Genomic DNA, 16,329 nt, shown 5'->3' on the forward strand with positions numbered 1-16,329 from the left:
CTCAGTTCTGAAAGCAGTCTGTCCACTCCCACCTATCTCATCCCCTCCCTTGGCCACGCCACTGCCTTCCTTGCACTGCTCAAAGTCTGGGCAGCAGTGTGGTGACCTGGGCAGCCTCCTGCTAACCTGATGGCATTGACGTTTTCAGCTATGGACATTTTCTCTATTTGTTTCTGTGCAAAATTGGTTGTACTAATAGGAGAGAAATGCTAATTCAATTCAAGCAGACTGAGATAAGCCTGCTGCTTTTGACCAGTGTCTGGCTTGTGTGTATGAATATATTTGTTACACACCTGGAGAATATCTGATGAGATTCTGCATTTTTTAAAGTCTTCACATGCTAAAAATTACATGAATAATTAACTACCGAGTGGTGTTTAATTTAAACCAGTCCTGCATTGATCTTGTGATTTTTGCTGTGTAATCTTACCAAGATGTTAGGAGTGACAGCACAAGTAGAGAAGATATAGGCTCACATGATTACACTGCTGTCTTGATTTCTTACTGCCTCTTGTTCATATGCTGAGGGTGACAGATGGTGACAATTGAATTTTTCAAGGATGTTCTGTGGTACAGCTATAAGTGAAGCTTTAGGAGAGATGTGTGCAGTATGTCAGCTACATTTGAGCCATGTTTTCTGGCAATAAATAATTAGGACTGAAAATGTATGGATTATATTCCAAATTCTGGAAAAGGAACTCCTATCTTACAGATCCTTTTTCTGTCACTGTTTGTTTTTTTTATTTCCTCAGTCTGAAGTAACTCCAAGAGGATAGGGATTTAGAAAACAAAAGAATATGGTTGTACATAAAGTTGGAGATGCAAATGGAATTAAGACATAGCTTGTTACACAAAAATAAAAGGATTTGTATAATCTAAGGGAAAATTTGCATTAAAATTCTCTATAAGGAATCACAGAATCATTTAGGTTTGAAAAACCTCTTAAGACCACTGAGTCAAATAGTAAATCTAACAGTACCAAGTCCACCACTAAACCATGTCCTTAAGCAGCACTATGCATCTATACATTTTTAAATGTTACCAGTGATGGTGTCTCAAGAGATAGACAATGACATAAAAGGAAAAGAAACAATAAAGAGCCAAAATAATTTAATTTAGCAGAAGAGTTGTGGAACAGCTACACCGTTGTATTTTTTTTGTCCAGAATGGTTTAGATTCTAATTGATGCAATGCGTGGTAACTGCCATGACAGGAATCCAGGAAATACTGAATTTCAAAATTGGAAAATTGGATGCTAAAGTCTTGCCCATACCTTACAGTATCTTTTCCTTTTGTATTTCCCCATCTGAAATATGGCACTCAAGTTTAATATTATTTCAGCAAACATGAGGAAAATCACTCATTTGGGACTACAATGCATGAAAATTACCTAAAGTACTTCTGAACTTCTAAAGTTGTCTCAACTTCTTTAACATGCTTACGTTTGCTGTCTGGGGTTTTTTGTTTGCTTTTTTGCAGTTTTTATTGACTTTTGTATTGACTTACACATTATTTCAGTACACAGAAGAAAAATAAATTTTTTTTTTATTACTTACAGTATTTAGACTTCTGAAGCCATGGGAGTAAAGGTCCAGAGACCTCGTTGCTTTTTTGACATAGCCATCAACAATGTACCCGGTAAGAAAATGAAAATATTGATTCAGTGGCATGATACTCATATGAGATATGTATAAGAATAATACAAACGCCGTTTAACTTCACAATAAATATGGTGCTTTTTTCTCCTAGCTGGAAGAGTGGTCTTTGAATTGTTTTCAGATGTGTGTCCAAAGACATGTGAGAATTTTCGCTGCCTTTGCACAGGTTCGTAGATTTTACTGTTTAATCTATAATTTTTATTGTAATACCATGTTAACTAGCTTGATGTCTGTTATTTTTCCTGACATTTTCTTAAATATGAAAATAAGTTCAACATTGGTTCTTGACACCTCCGAAGATTTGGCTGATTTTACATACGATCATACACATGATGCAGAGTCAAAGCAGTTGTAGTTTTGCCTCAGTATGTTGCTGGGACTATATACTAACCAACTTTAAATACAGGCACAGTAAGCTGATTTTCTGTTACTAGCAGATAGTACTGTTCACATTATATAACTTCATCCAGTCTTGAAAGATAACCAGCAAGAGGTCAACCATGCAGACTTACTTTTCAGTCTTATGATACTTTGAGGAACTTGAAAGGTAGTGCTAGTATTCATCAGTTGTTTTTTCTGTTATTTTAATTTCTTGATGGAGACTGGTGTTTTCTACTCCTATTGAAAGTTTATTTCTTGAGGAAAATACTCAGAAGGTTCTCTCTTGGAAACATTTACAAAACAGAACTATTTTCCTGTGGACTGCAGACTTTTGTTGCACACGCTGACAGCTTATTAAAACTTGAGCTTATTGTCAGAAGAATAATTTCGTGAATGCATAAATAGTATACATACTTTCTGTCTTCAGCTTTTTCTGTGTCCTTTTCTTCCAGCTTGGTTGTGTTTCAGGTCAAGGGTCTGTGGCTGTTAATAGCGAATCCCTCAGCAGTACTAATACGATCTGATTCAGGTGTGGATACATAATTACATTAATGTTAACTAGAACATGTAGTACGCCATTCAGGATGTCTGCAGGAATGTAGATTTTACCTGATCTGACATTAGGTTTACTGGCACAAAATCAGATTATCAAAATTTATTAACAAATTTGAACTTTAATGATTTTTAAAGGCTGTGACTATGTTAATACATGACCATGGCATTCTTGATCTGCTGTCAGCTGCCCAGAAGTCAGATTATTGAATAAAGATGTTACTCCCTGCTACTGCCTTAAATTTGTGAATTGAAGTCTTTGAACAGCATTTCAGGTCAGCAACAAGTATGACTAAGTTCATCCTTTGTTGCTGACATCCATAATCAAATTCAGATCCTGAGCTATTTTGCTGCCTTAACACATATAAGAATAGTGAGAAAAATATGCAGGAAGTTTATGATATTGGTCATCAGCAAACGAATTCAAACTTTTAATTTTTATTTGTTTTCCTTACTCATCCTTTTTTCTGGCAGTTTTGAAAAGTGTGTGCTGTCTCTGTGAAACAGGGATCAGCTGCATGTTTTCCTGGTATACGCCAAGTTAGTGGAACATACGCAGCTTCACATTTATCAGAGTTCCTATCAAAAGTGGGGTTTTTTTCTAGCTATTCAAATCCGTATGGAGACCAGTCTGTTACAGATTAAGTTCACAGGCAACTGCCCTTGACAAAAGATGCCAGTTTAATGGCTCAGGATAAGATTATAGGAAGATACTGGCTAACAGTTTGCCAGCACAGAGAGGAAGTGATCTTCCCTGAGAAGTCCCACTGATTACCTGACTGTTACCTTGAGGCTGTCTCTGCTGTTCACAGGACCCACCATGAGCCATTCATCTTGCTAACTCAGCAGAAAACTTATCTCTTTTGAGGGTAGCAGGGAAAGGCCATTATGTTGTAGCTGAAGCATAATCTCGTGTAAGGGAGAAAGATGGCAGTTGTCATCATGAGCAGGGAACGGAATGAGAGTCCTTCTCCTTCCCCCTGCCTCTTTGGCTTTCTTACAAGCTTTAATGATACCTTAACCTTGCTGTGTTTTAACTACAGATCTGAGTGTTTCTTGCATGTTTCTGAGCAATACCAGTTATAAATGTAAACTGAATGTTTAATTTCAGTCAAACTGCATGGAAGAGACCAGAGTTGTATACTAATGTCAGTAAGGAGTTCTTCTGGTATAACTGTAGAGACAGTGTAGTTTCTGCAGTGCTTTCTTAAATGGCAGTTTCTTACTGGTATTACAGGTAGGTGTCCGCCTCACAAACCAGTTTTTCAGAGCATAGTAGATGATTTTGGTTAAGTGCTTATATAGCACTTTTTTTGCAATGAGGATTCTACAGATGCAGAGAGTAATTTTTGGTTTTGTTCATTCTTTTCTTTAGGTGAAAAGGGTACAGGAAAGTCCACCCAAAAGCCATTGCATTACAAAAGTTGTCTGTTTCACAGGGTTGTGAAAGATTTTATGATCCAAGGAGGTGACTTCAGTGAAGGTATGATGTGAACCTTTAAAGAAAACTTTAATGCTTATGCAATAAAACATAGCAGAAGTTCTGTATAGAGCCATTTACTTATATTTCTATTGTCTGACAGATATCCCTGTTTTTTCCCTTTCTTCTGAGAACCTTTCCATGAAAACTTGTATCATAAACTTCTATACATGCATGCACACACATGCACTTTTGCTCTGTTATCTCAAGTATTCATAAAACTAAATACCTCCTATTGTACCTGCTGCTGGGAAATAAAGAAACAATGAAGACTGTTGCTGAATACATGGGAGAATACTTTCTTTTTTTCCAAGTTTTTTGCTTTTAGATTACAAAGATGCATCTTGATTGTGTTGCATATCTTGAAGAATAATGTCAGTGACTTGGATGCAGGTATATCAGTATTATGAAGCACCTTTCACATAATGTGACTCTTTTAATCATTACTTTAAACTGTTACTTTTCTTCTTTTAAGGAAATGGCAGAGGAGGAGAATCCATTTATGGCGGCTTTTTTGAAGGTAAGAGTTTTATCAGTCTGCTCTATTTTGGTGTTAAAATAAATCACCTTTACATTCTGTAGTCTCTGTTCTGTAAACCTGAATGCCATTTTTTTAAAGATTTTGTCTGGTCTTGGAGGCCTTTGTCCTGTTTAAGTTATTTTACTTTTAAGATACGAACCATTTTAATGAATGGAAAACTAAAACTGAACTCCTTTGTATTTGTCCCTTTTACCAGATTGACATTTTTATTGCTGATTTTAGACATTTACTTTTGGCTTGATCAGCTAGCTAAAAGTTGGCCAGTCTTCTCTTTGAGGGAAGAGGAGAAAGGTGTGATGGGGTTGGGTTTCCTTGCAAATTTTTATTTAAAAGAATGCATAAAGCCGTGCTTTCCTGAACCCAAGATGAGTTAATGAGCTTTCAGTTTCCTCGCCGTCGTGGTTCTTTCTCAGCCGGTGTTGCAGAAGAAGTTATAGTTGCTGCATTTCTCAGCCTGTGTTTGTCCAGGATGTAGCGAAGCATCTCTGTTTCTTGGAGTGGTTGTTGTATTACACCCAAGCCCATGTGATGGGTAGCTACCACCAGCAGGCGAGGTCAAGCGCCTTTCCCCTCCCAGACACTTTCTTTACCACTGATCGTTGTCCAGGCTTGCAGCACACAATCAAAAGAATTATTCACTGCTGTAGTAGGGCCAGGCTGCAATTTTATATCAGACCTTGAGTGGAACCAAAAGTTTGCAACTGCCAAAAGAGAGAGGAAGCCTTACCTTGCGCTGAGTCTCTGATCAAGCTTTAATCTGATCCAGTTTGCTAGAATGCCTAAAGGTTATTGCAGCAAAAAAATTACATACTTCCATTTTAGTGAGTGGATCCAATTAAATAATTTGGCAAGCATCAGAACCAACACAAATGAGTAGCTAGGTTTGAGGAAATAATGGCTGGGAGAGATGGAAAGATGAGCACAACCTCCACTTATCTTCTGGCAGTTGCAAGCTGGCTGTTCAATTTGGCTGGCCACAGTATGAAACTGAACTTGTGGAAAGTTTTGCTTTTGTGGATCAATTAGCCCACTCACCATAGGATTAGATTGACATTTGATGCTATTGTACAAGTGATTGGAGAGTGACTGGGATCGTCCCTTTCATGGCTAGTGAAAGTAGCATTACAGATAATTGTACATTTTTCTTTGTTAATGCTTGTTCCTGCCACCTGTATCTGAACAGTATTGAACAAATGTCCTCGTCTGAAGAATTTCCTTCCCCCAAAAGCCTTTTTGCTGCTTTGGAAAAGAAGGGAGAGGATTATCTCTTACAGGTGTCTTAAATGAACAATAGTGATTACATTTTACACTTTTTTCATTTCATAGTTTCATTGGGATTTAGTTTGAACTATTATCAATTATTTCCTCATAAGAAGTAGGATTCATTAAACTAATTTTCTTAATGGGCAACTTGATAAATTCGTTGTTTGGGGTTGCTATCAAACTGGATATCCATGTGTACTAAAAAATAAAAAACAACAAAATGCCTGAAAATTAGAGATTTATTAATAGTTAATACACAGCTTCTGTTCCAAGGAAAAATAGAAAGAGCAACAACTTAAACATCTCTGCTAATGTTGGTAGGAGACAAATCTTTTGTGCAAGAATACTAAATTTTAATTTTTTTCCCCTCAGGCTATAAACCATTGATTCATATTTCTCCTTGTTATATAGAATGAACAGAATAACATGTTTTTTAAATAGCTGTTATTTTTAGTCTATTTTTAATACAACTTCTCATTCAAGTGCCTAGTACATTTATTTAATTAGGATGAATTTACTTAGACGATAGCATTTACCTAAGCATATATGGTATGCTTAAAGTAACTGAAAACACTTTCTTTAGATGAAAGTTTTGCTGTAAAGCACAACAAAGAATTTCTTCTTTCAATGGCCAACCGAGGGAAAGATACAAATGGTTCACAGTTCTTTATGTAAGTATTGAAATGTCTTGAAATGTGTATATGGTTTGCTATTTGTAAGCTGTAAAGGGAATCCTTTTAAATATTGAAGACTAGCTCCTGTGCAAAGCCAAAATTGGTGGTTTTTTACAAAGTTGCCTGGAAGTCGCCGTTTTCCTAATGTGCTTATTTTTACCCTGTCTGTGTTTAGTGTTAATTTTCTGTGCAAAAGGGCTTTTGGTAGTTTTCAGTAGCTGTGTTCTAACTTGGGCAATAAAGCAAAACTGTTAGTTCCTTGTAGAATTCTTAGTACTCTAATGAAGTGTTTTCTGGAAGGAAGCAAAACAGCTCTGTGGGCTCTAAAAAGTAGTAGAGAGCTTTTTTTAATCACAAAATAGCTTTCCAATACAGTCTTATTTATAGCTAAAACTTAAAACACATTGCAGTAGACTCTTTTAAAATCTAAATTATCTACAGAAAACATTCTCAAAATACATCACTCTTAGCCATGTTTCATGGCCTTAGTTAACATAACAAGTTGTGGATGTCAGCATTAAAACCTTATTTTGGGGTTTCTAAATGATCATTGCTCCAATCATCCTAGTTTTCTACTCTGCCATAACTAACGTGTATGCCTTAGTAATGCTAGTACAGGGGAAAGCTGAGAGAGAGTCAGTTCTCTTCTGTGTCAAATAATCTGTACATGCAGATACTTTTTCTTCCAGTGTTTTCTGGTTATTTTCTAATGTACAGAAGATTATTTGCATTTTTCCTGCAGATTTTTGTATCTGTTCGTGGTAGTATTTGTATAATTTAACAAGTAGAAACTGATGATTATATTTTACTGAAAAAACCCCGAAATAGCACATAAATTTTTAGCCAGAATCTTCATATAGGATATAATAAAAGTGTTTCATTGAATAGGTAGTTTAACATGTAAAATATTAAATATTTTTAACTGCACACAAACTTAGAATGATACATATTGGTTTTGTTCAATTTTTTTAGTGCACTCAAAATAATGTTCACCTTCCTATGTGTAGATGACATGCTTCAAATGCTGGCTGCTTTTCACTAATACTGATTCTATTTTTCTCTTTAAATTAAAATCTGGAAACAACAGAACAACTAAACCTACACCTCATTTAGATGGGTAAGTATCTCTTATTTTCCTCTTACATTTGTTTGGGGACCGCCTCGAGAAGATGAAGTGCTAGAATACTTACTTTTATTTGCATTCTTCAGGCATCATGTTGTTTTTGGACAAGTCATCTCAGGTCAGGAAGTTGTGAGAGAAATAGAAAACCAGAAAACAGATGCATCTAGTAAACCGTATGCTGAAGTACGCATACTGAGTTGTGGAGAGTTAATTCCAAAATCCAAAGGTAAAGTTGAACTGTACATGAGGTAATTTTGCTTGTTTTCTTCCATGTTGGTTGCTTACAAAAATATTTAGGAACTTACTTGTGATAGATGATGGCACAATTGGTGAAAAGGTGAATAACGTTGCAGAGCAATTTGTCTTCTAAAGAACTTGAGTTGTTGATGCAAAAGACATTAAATAACAGTCATACATGCTTTTTTTCAAAGCTTGTCCTGTCTTGAATTTTCTTATACTAGCTAAGTTTTAGTACAAAGCTGGCAAGCACTTGACACATCAAGTAGAGTGCTATGTTAAGAAGATTGGTGGCAGTCTGACTTCATTTGCTAACTTCTACTTCTTGGAAGGTATTGAACTTGTTTCAAGTTGCTTTAAGGCAACTCTTCAAAAGAGGCACTTAGATTAGAAAAGCCTGGAATTGGCCCTTTAGCTCATACACTTTATAAGTTACTGTGAACTATTCTTAAAGAGGAATATGACAGAACCTGTCTTTCTTTCTGGAAGGGATGTCCTGCTCTGCCATTTCAGAACTGAACATAGTATGAGAGCTTGGATGAAGCCTTATTTTCTAAGAGAAGCAGAATCTGAGATCTTCCTGTCACCATGGAGAATCTCGCTGGTGGAAGCATCATTCAGGATGCTTGTTTTGTAGTAACTGTGATAGAGGATCATCCTGCTATTTCATTTGTAGCATGTTCTGTTGATATGTACTGTGAAGGATTGCACCAAGGATATTGAAGCACAACACAAGAATAATGGTTTGTTTGGACAAAGGAAAATACAGGCATTTGAACTTCAGCTTCTTGGTTTTTCACCTCCTTTTGTTCACATGTTGGGATATTTGGCAGAATGACTTTGGCATCTGAAGTGATCTTTCCAGTATCACAGAATTCCAACCAAAGTTGTCTTTTGGCTCCTGACTTCTGAAAGGTTCTAAGTTGTGCTGTTTGTTAAGATACAATTACGGTTTTTTTCAACAGTACTTAGGAGCATGGCATCTCTTAGGAAAGGCACAGGTGGTGTAACTAGAAAGTAAAACAGTACAGATGCAGGATGGGTGAAGCTAGGGGATGAGAAACCCACTTCCATAGATGTCTTCATCAGATTGCCACATTCCCTTTGAAGTCCACTCTAGAACACTTGAATAACTAAATGAAATTTTTGGCACTGAGCAGTCTGATGAGTTACAGCCTCTAGGCAGGGCTTTAAAGTGTTTGTCATCCAAAGAGTGAAAGAAATAAATACAAAATAATTGGTTTTCTCTCTAACTTCTCTTGAAAGAGAACAGGCTTCTGGAAGGATTTGACTTGCCTTGCCTTGCCTTACGCATTTGTCTGTGTCCTTGTACCTCTGACTCAGTACTACTGTATTCCTGGCAGCTCTGATTCCTGTAGCTGGCCTGGTGTGCCATGGAGGGAAATTGATGCCAGGGTGATGGGATAGCCCACTCTATAAAGGTATAAAGCTCAGTTCTAGATAGCAATGGGCAGTAGGAATGTTTGGAGAACAAGAAGCCTTATGCACCAGGATCAGGCACGTGAAGGGCAGAGCTGAGTGTGGGTGAAGACGATGGCTCTGATGGTTACTAATGCACAGCCAGCCTGATAAAGATGCTGCATGACAGACCACGGTGGAAGTTCTCATGTGTGGAGAATCCTGCTTTGGAAAGGGGAAGGCTCTGTGTGGGACCTCCAGTGGGAAATGGGCCGCTACTGTGAGATGGCAGCATGGCTGGAACTGTTTGCTAAATGCCCAGCATGGAACCACTGATGAGCTGTGCCGGCCTGAAGCAGTGGAAATAGGAGGAACAGTGTGACAACACATCAGCTGAAGTAAATTTGCCAAGCTGCTGTCCAAAGGTCACAAGTGGAGCAGGAGAGGCCCTTGGACTTGTCAGTTAATGGAAGGGGAATCCAGATAGAAGGAGCAGTTTTTGGGACACAAGATCATCAACAGAGAGTCATCTAACAGGAGAACTATTTGTAGTACAGTACTATGAAAGGCAAAATGGAACTGGTTTTGTGAATTATGAGGCAATTACCAGAAGATTGCTTCTAAGAGCTTGATTTTAAGACAAAGGAATAAGGATATTGCCTGTGAGGGAACTACAGTGATGAATTTCTGTGGGAGGGTACATTAGGATAGCAAGGGAGTCTTAAATATTTATTGTATGCGTTTGTCTGGTAGGCAACACAAAGAAAGGGATTAGGTCTTTATGGGATGAAAATAGAACTCATACTTGGGTTTAACAGGGAAGCTAAGATGGCACTAGCAGAAGGATTCACAGTAAAAGCAAGGTGCTTGGTGTGAATACTTTTATCGTAGGTTAAAGTTGAGGAAAGATGATCTGATTTTTGGGTATCATGATGAATAGCCAGATGAAGTGCTTTATGAACTATGTAAATTATCTCCTTATGTAGAAGAATTGGATTTATTTAGGGATGAGTGGGTGATGACTGGGCTATGTTGCTGGATGCTATAAATTGAATGATAAAATGATCACAATCACAGTATTGCAGAGGCCTAGATAAGAAGCTTTTAATATGGGATTTGGGAGGATGATCACCTAGGAAAGTGGAGTGTTTGTCACATTTTCCTTTGTTTTTCTTTTTTTTTAGCTCCTTAAAGTTGGAGGAATAAGTGAAAATGGGAAGATTAAAAAAATTATAAAAAATAATTTCTCTGGCCAAGTGGTATAATTTTTAGAAGATCTTAAAGTTCTAGGGAAAATCTTAAGATCTGGGGAAGAAAAAAAAGGAAAAAAGCAAAGTATTAACCCGGTATTTAGAAAGGTTATTACTGACTAGCTAAGCTAATATAGTTCACAAGAAAAACTGTGGAACAAAAACTGTAATGTTAATTTTCTTAAGGACAGGTGGGAGTTTGGTACCAGTTTTGTAGAAGAGGTCCTAATCAACAAGCCTGGCTGCACTGTGTGTGGTCATACACCTTTGCTGAAACAAAGTCATCTGGGTCACATATCAAGACTGTAAAACACTGACATTCTAATTCAAAACCAAAAAAAATTAAATGGCTTTGGGCAGTGGGCAGTTTTTAATGAGAACCTCTAGTGAAGATTCCTCATGAAAAGTGAGATTCTAGGGAATTCTGCACAGAGCAGTGCTAGGCTTGATTCATGACCTTCATTGATGTTACAGATGTCCCTGTGGAATCACTGCTTGTATAAGTGTGCTTTCTGCAATTAATGTAGATTATGGCTGCATTCATAATTTATCAGGTTATTTGATTTGCTGTAAAGTAACTATTTGCTTGTCACTGCTGTGAATTAAAAGATGATACAATTTGTTCTAAATTTTATGCCTAATCCCAAATGTTTTCTGGCCAGGTCGTTTCTTAATTTTGCACTATGGGGCTAATGTAAGACTTGCTACAGTCCCTAACCTGCTGAGACACAAAGAGTACTTGTCTGTGTCATGCAGCATGGTCAGGTAGTTCACAAAGTCTGGCAAATACTGTAGGTCACCGTGAATGGAGTAGGAAGTGATGTATCTATTTCAGATGTGGTCATAAGTTGAAAGCTGATCCTGAAGGTAATGAGCTGGAACATTTGGACTGTACATGTCTGTTTCTTGATGACCTTCATGTCCCAGGATTGGTCTCATTTGTTGTAATTTGTAGTTGGACGGTACCAGGTTGGTTCAGTATTCAAAATAACATTTGCTGCTGGATAAGAGATAGTTAGATGTCACCAGAAAGTATATCCAAACCCTCTTGTCAGATACTCTGCCTTTGTTATGTAACTAGTTCTGGCCTTTTTCGTTTTGTTTGTTGTTTGGGGTTTTTTTTCCCCATGTCATTTCACTCCCTACCTGCTGTGTGATTTCCCAAATACATCTGCCCTTGCCTGCTTGCTGCGTGGTAAGAATCACATCATATTTGTTGAGGTAGTTGCTCACTAACTTGCCTCCAGTTCTATCTATTACTTACTCACTTTAAAGTAATAACTTTAACATACCTGAGCTAGTTACAAGAATGCAGATAAAACTGTCGCACATATTGACACACTTAAAACATATGCAGGAGGAAGAAAATACAGGAAATCACTGCATTTATTAATGCCTTGTTCAGGCATTTCTGAAATTGAGCTTGGAGATACCTTGTTTTGCCTGAAGGCATGTAGGAAACATTGTAGTGCAATGTAAGGATTTTTTTCCTTTGAATGGACCAAAACCGAGGGTGTAATAGATCAGAAACATTTATCTTTTTGTATTCTTAGTATTTAGCGGTGAGGTGAGATTCTTCTTTTTGTTTCATTGTCACTTGGCCTACACCAGGCTCCTTCAATTAAAACTATAGAAAAATGTTCCGTTTTCTTTTATAAATATGTACTTGTTATGTTCTGTAAATATATATGTATTTAGACTATCTAAAACTGATACAAAATATTACAGAGACATTTTTTAAATATAGTGCTAAAAGAAGGATGTTGAGCAAAAGCTGGAGAGAACAGAGAGCAGGTCTCTTGGTCTGGACCTACAAGAAAAGTCAGAAATATAGTGAGATGCGTCTTTTGGAAGCATTTTGCAAGAAGTCCTTAAAACATCTGATGAGAACAAGCTGATTTCAATCAGCAGGCTGCCCTAAGCTGGTAAGACTACTTGCTAGTTTATACTGCACCTGGAAATGACTGGAAGACCAATATGCTCTGTGAAGGATGGAAGTTTTTTAGTTGGTTGTCAGTCTTTTGTTAGTCTGTATCAAGTGAGGCTTGTGAATAAACACATAGAAAGCACCATGTATAAGTTGCAGAACTACAGAATATTTTGAGTTGGAAGGGGCCCACAAGGATCAAGTCCAGCTCTTAAGTGAATGGCCCATTTGGGGGTCAAACCCATGACCTTGGTGTTAACACTGTGCTCTGACCAACTGAGCTCATCTCAGTTGTCACGCAGCTGTGACTTGTGACGGTGGTGCTAAGCTGAAAAATGAATGAGATTTACTGCAATGAGATTGAATTTCATCCACTGTAACAGTGTGGGGATTTGGTAACGATGTAAGGTGGAAGAAAGTATCCATAAAGAGTATAAGCATAAAGACAGAGGCAAAGATTGTTTCTGTTGGGATGTGCACCATGTATCTGATACAGTTCCGTGAATTAAGCTCCACCTAGCTTGTTGTCACCCAGAAGTGCTATCTCAGCCTGTTTGATTGGAAGCAAGTGTGCTGCATCACTGTGAAGAGGAAATCTTTCACCACTCTGTATCACTGCTTTCTGAATGTAAGACCTGACAGAATAGGATAGTGAACTAAGTTCAGTGAGTACTTGGTTTAGTCTGTGCCTCTTATTTTCTGTTTCAAAATTTCTCTTGTTAGTGATTTGATGAAGTCAGGTGAAACCTGAAGCTAAAGAAATTTTTTTGTAAACACTCTGTAAATAAATTTTAAATAGTTCTTTGTATGTAGCTTATGTTGTATAAAACATCATCTGAAAACTTATATGGTTCTACAAGTTCTTATCAGTATAAATTTTAGACTTAAAGTTTCATCAATCCAAATTCTGAAAATGTCTTCTTTTTCCAGACGCATCCTTTATTGCGCTGTGGAGAAGCAGTGTTTTCGCCAAAATTTCAATTTGTTCTTGAGGATTTTGATGAGTAATCTCATGAGTCAATTTTAAGAATCTGAGGCAGATACTGCATGAGATGATTTTTCTGAGATTGGTTTAAAAGTGTTTGATATTAAAATGTGTCTTTGCTATTCTGATTTAAAGCCAAGAAAGAAGAAAAGAAGAGACACAAGTCATCTTCCTCATCCAGTGACTCGGAAAGTTCAAGCGATTCAGAATCATCTTCTGATTCATCATCGGATTCTGAGAGTGCTTCAGAAGAGAAATCTAAAAAACGAAAAAAGAAACACAAAAAAAATTCCAAGAAACATAAGAAAGAAAAGAAAAAGAGAAAGAAAAGCAAGAAAAGGTCAGTTTTGTGATTTGTTTTCTGTTACATGTACACCATACCATTCTCTTGTCTTTCAACTACAGACTGCATTTCTGTAAATTAGCAAAGCAGGTTTCACAGTCTGGGAGATAGTTGGTTTCCATACACAAGAATGAATTTTCTGATATGAAAGGGTAGTGTTTGTGTGCATATGTAGTGCATCTTGTAAGGGAGTAAAGGAATGGACTAAGACTTCAGTTGGCTTGGGAAGTTGAAGCAGTGGTAGGTTTGAAATGGGTTGGGATGACTTGTCACTGTAACTTCTGTACAATTCAGTTTGAATCATATGCAGTGGAACTTACAAAAATGTAGTATGCAGGGATACAGCAAAATTAAACATAAAATTAATAAATTAACATACTTAACAATTTTTTTGTCTGATATGCCAAAACTCTTGCCGTTTCACTGGAAGATAATAAAATTTAGAAAGCACTCTTGCTCTTGTGAATGTTATTTTGGCTCTAATAGTTTTGTTATAGTTCAATGTGAATAGAAGTTGTCAGTGCAAGTCACATTTTTCTAAGCTAGCAGTGCAATTTAAGAAACGTTCACTTAGGGCAGTGCTGCCTAAACACTGTTTCTGTGCACCTAAGCCCATTTCACAGAAGTTTGTAAATTGCTTGGAATTATTGTAGTCTGTGGACAGTTATATATGCTAGTGTAAAATCTGAATTTTAGTCTCCTCATAGTGTTTTTAAAAGAAAATAAATGAAACCAAAAAGTTGTATCTAAATGGAGAGCATGTGTGTGTTCAGTGTTGCACCATTGGAATTAGTAGATTAAAAATGTTGGTCAGAAATCTACTGCAGTTGTATATTTTGGATCAAAGATATCATGAGGGGAAAAAAATTGCATCTGAAATAGCTCTGTTTTCTGAGATTCTTGCAGTATCATGGTATATTGAATTAAAAGAATTTCTGAATTATTTAAATAGAACGAAAGGTCTTCCCTCATCCAAATAACTCATTATGCATGTTTTCTACACAAAAATAAAGCTCATCCAGTGAAAGTGAAGATGAAAACACTGAAGCACAGCCATTATCTACTGTCCGTCCTGAAGAAATTCCTCCTGTACCTGAAAACCGGTTCCTGATGAGGAAAAGTCCTCCTAAAGTAGATGAGAAAGAAAAAGAGAGAAAAAGCAGAGAGAAGGAAAGAGAAAGGTAGTATATCTGGTTTAAGTCTGGCTATGTGCTGGCAATGGTATGGTCACATTACTGTTTTAGAACTCTAATATTGAATCTTTTTTCATATTAAACAGTTCCATGTTGTAAGCACTGCTGGATGAAAAATAAGATTTCTCCCTTTATTGGAAACTATTGTCTTGGTCCTAGAACAAAGGCTTAGTCTTTGAAAATGGTTTTAGTGAATAAAAAATGTGTAATGACTGGCTCAGTTTCATTTAGAGTGCATTGAAACTGTCCAAGCTGAATCTATAATTTATTCTGTTTTCATGGAAAAGCCTGGAAATCTTGTAAATTATTGCAGTCATAGATCTGAAGTGTAGATGTTACTATCTGCAGTAAAATAAAATTGTGTGTTTTCATTTACTTTCTGAAAAGGTTTTAATATTGATTTTCCTTCTTTTTTAATTGTACAAACAATATCACTCTTTTAAAATTATTTTTAGTAATCTATCGAATTCACAGTCAACGTACCAGAGGAGGCTGTTGGTCACCAGATCTGGAAGGAAAATAAAAGGAAGAGGACCAAGGGTAAATGTTTATAATCTGTTCTTCAAAATAAACAAGGTGGTAGCACAGTCTCACTGCTGGTGTTACTAACTGTATTCATTGGGACAGTTGATTTTAAAAAGAAAAGTGCATCATAATTGATTTGGATACTGAGGCTTGAAGGAGGACAGAAAAGAAAATTAAGTTATCTGTTTGAATTCTGGGTCTGTTTGAAGAAGGGGGTGAGAAAAAAACATAAAAATGCTTTATTTAAGTTAATGTGGTAATATTTAAAGTAGTGAATGAAATTAGCTCTAAAAGGGTTCTAGTGAACACAGAATCAGTAAGAAATCAGTTCCAGGAATGTGGGGAAGACTTCTCCCCTTTTTTGCCGGGGGAGCTGTCAAATTGACACTTTTAATACTGTGAAGCCGTAAGCTATGTGCTGCATGTAGCAAATATTTTTAATAACTGAACTGTCTGTCCCTCAAATTTTCAGTAAAATCCTTAACAAGTGTGAAGTATTGTTTTTGCATTGCCTGTCAAAGATAAGAATTTTCATTGGTAGTAAACAGCATTAGCATTTGTTCTAATTAAAAGTGGCAGAAAACTTCTCATCAGACAACAAAAATCCTGAAGTAGAAGTTACCTTAAAATCAGTTATTTGATCAAACACTTTGTATTCCTATTTTAGTTGAGTGTGTCTGATACATTTTTCAGTAAGTTATTAACTTGTCAGTGGAAACTTGGTATATACATGTGAAATGTCATGTTAGGTGCTGTGTAGAACTGACTGCCAGGGGTG

At 36.7% G+C, this 16,329-nt stretch overlaps 1 protein-coding gene across 3 annotated transcripts in view; it reads left to right on the forward strand.

The window, feature by feature from the left end:
- PPIG (peptidylprolyl isomerase G) overlaps positions 1-16,329 on the forward strand; it is a 29,266-nt gene that overhangs the window by 6,278 nt on the left and 6,659 nt on the right. For all 3 annotated transcript variants that reach the window (XM_039554779.1, XM_039554780.1, XM_010406809.4), the window contains exons 2-11: positions 1,559-1,638; positions 1,750-1,824; positions 3,967-4,074; positions 4,547-4,591; positions 6,459-6,546; positions 7,637-7,666; positions 7,759-7,898; positions 13,626-13,830; positions 14,847-15,014; positions 15,482-15,566. In XM_039554779.1, the coding sequence (XP_039410713.1) occupies positions 1,578-1,638; positions 1,750-1,824; positions 3,967-4,074; positions 4,547-4,591; positions 6,459-6,546; positions 7,637-7,666; positions 7,759-7,898; positions 13,626-13,830; positions 14,847-15,014; positions 15,482-15,566 (1,005 nt within the window). In that variant the 5' untranslated portion in view covers positions 1,559-1,577. The remainder of the gene's footprint in view (positions 1-1,558; positions 1,639-1,749; positions 1,825-3,966; positions 4,075-4,546; positions 4,592-6,458; positions 6,547-7,636; positions 7,667-7,758; positions 7,899-13,625; positions 13,831-14,846; positions 15,015-15,481; positions 15,567-16,329) is intronic.

Source organism: Corvus cornix, chromosome 7 (assembly GCF_000738735.6).
Source record: "Corvus cornix cornix isolate S_Up_H32 chromosome 7, ASM73873v5, whole genome shotgun sequence".
Lineage (NCBI taxonomy): Eukaryota > Metazoa > Chordata > Aves > Passeriformes > Corvidae > Corvus > Corvus cornix.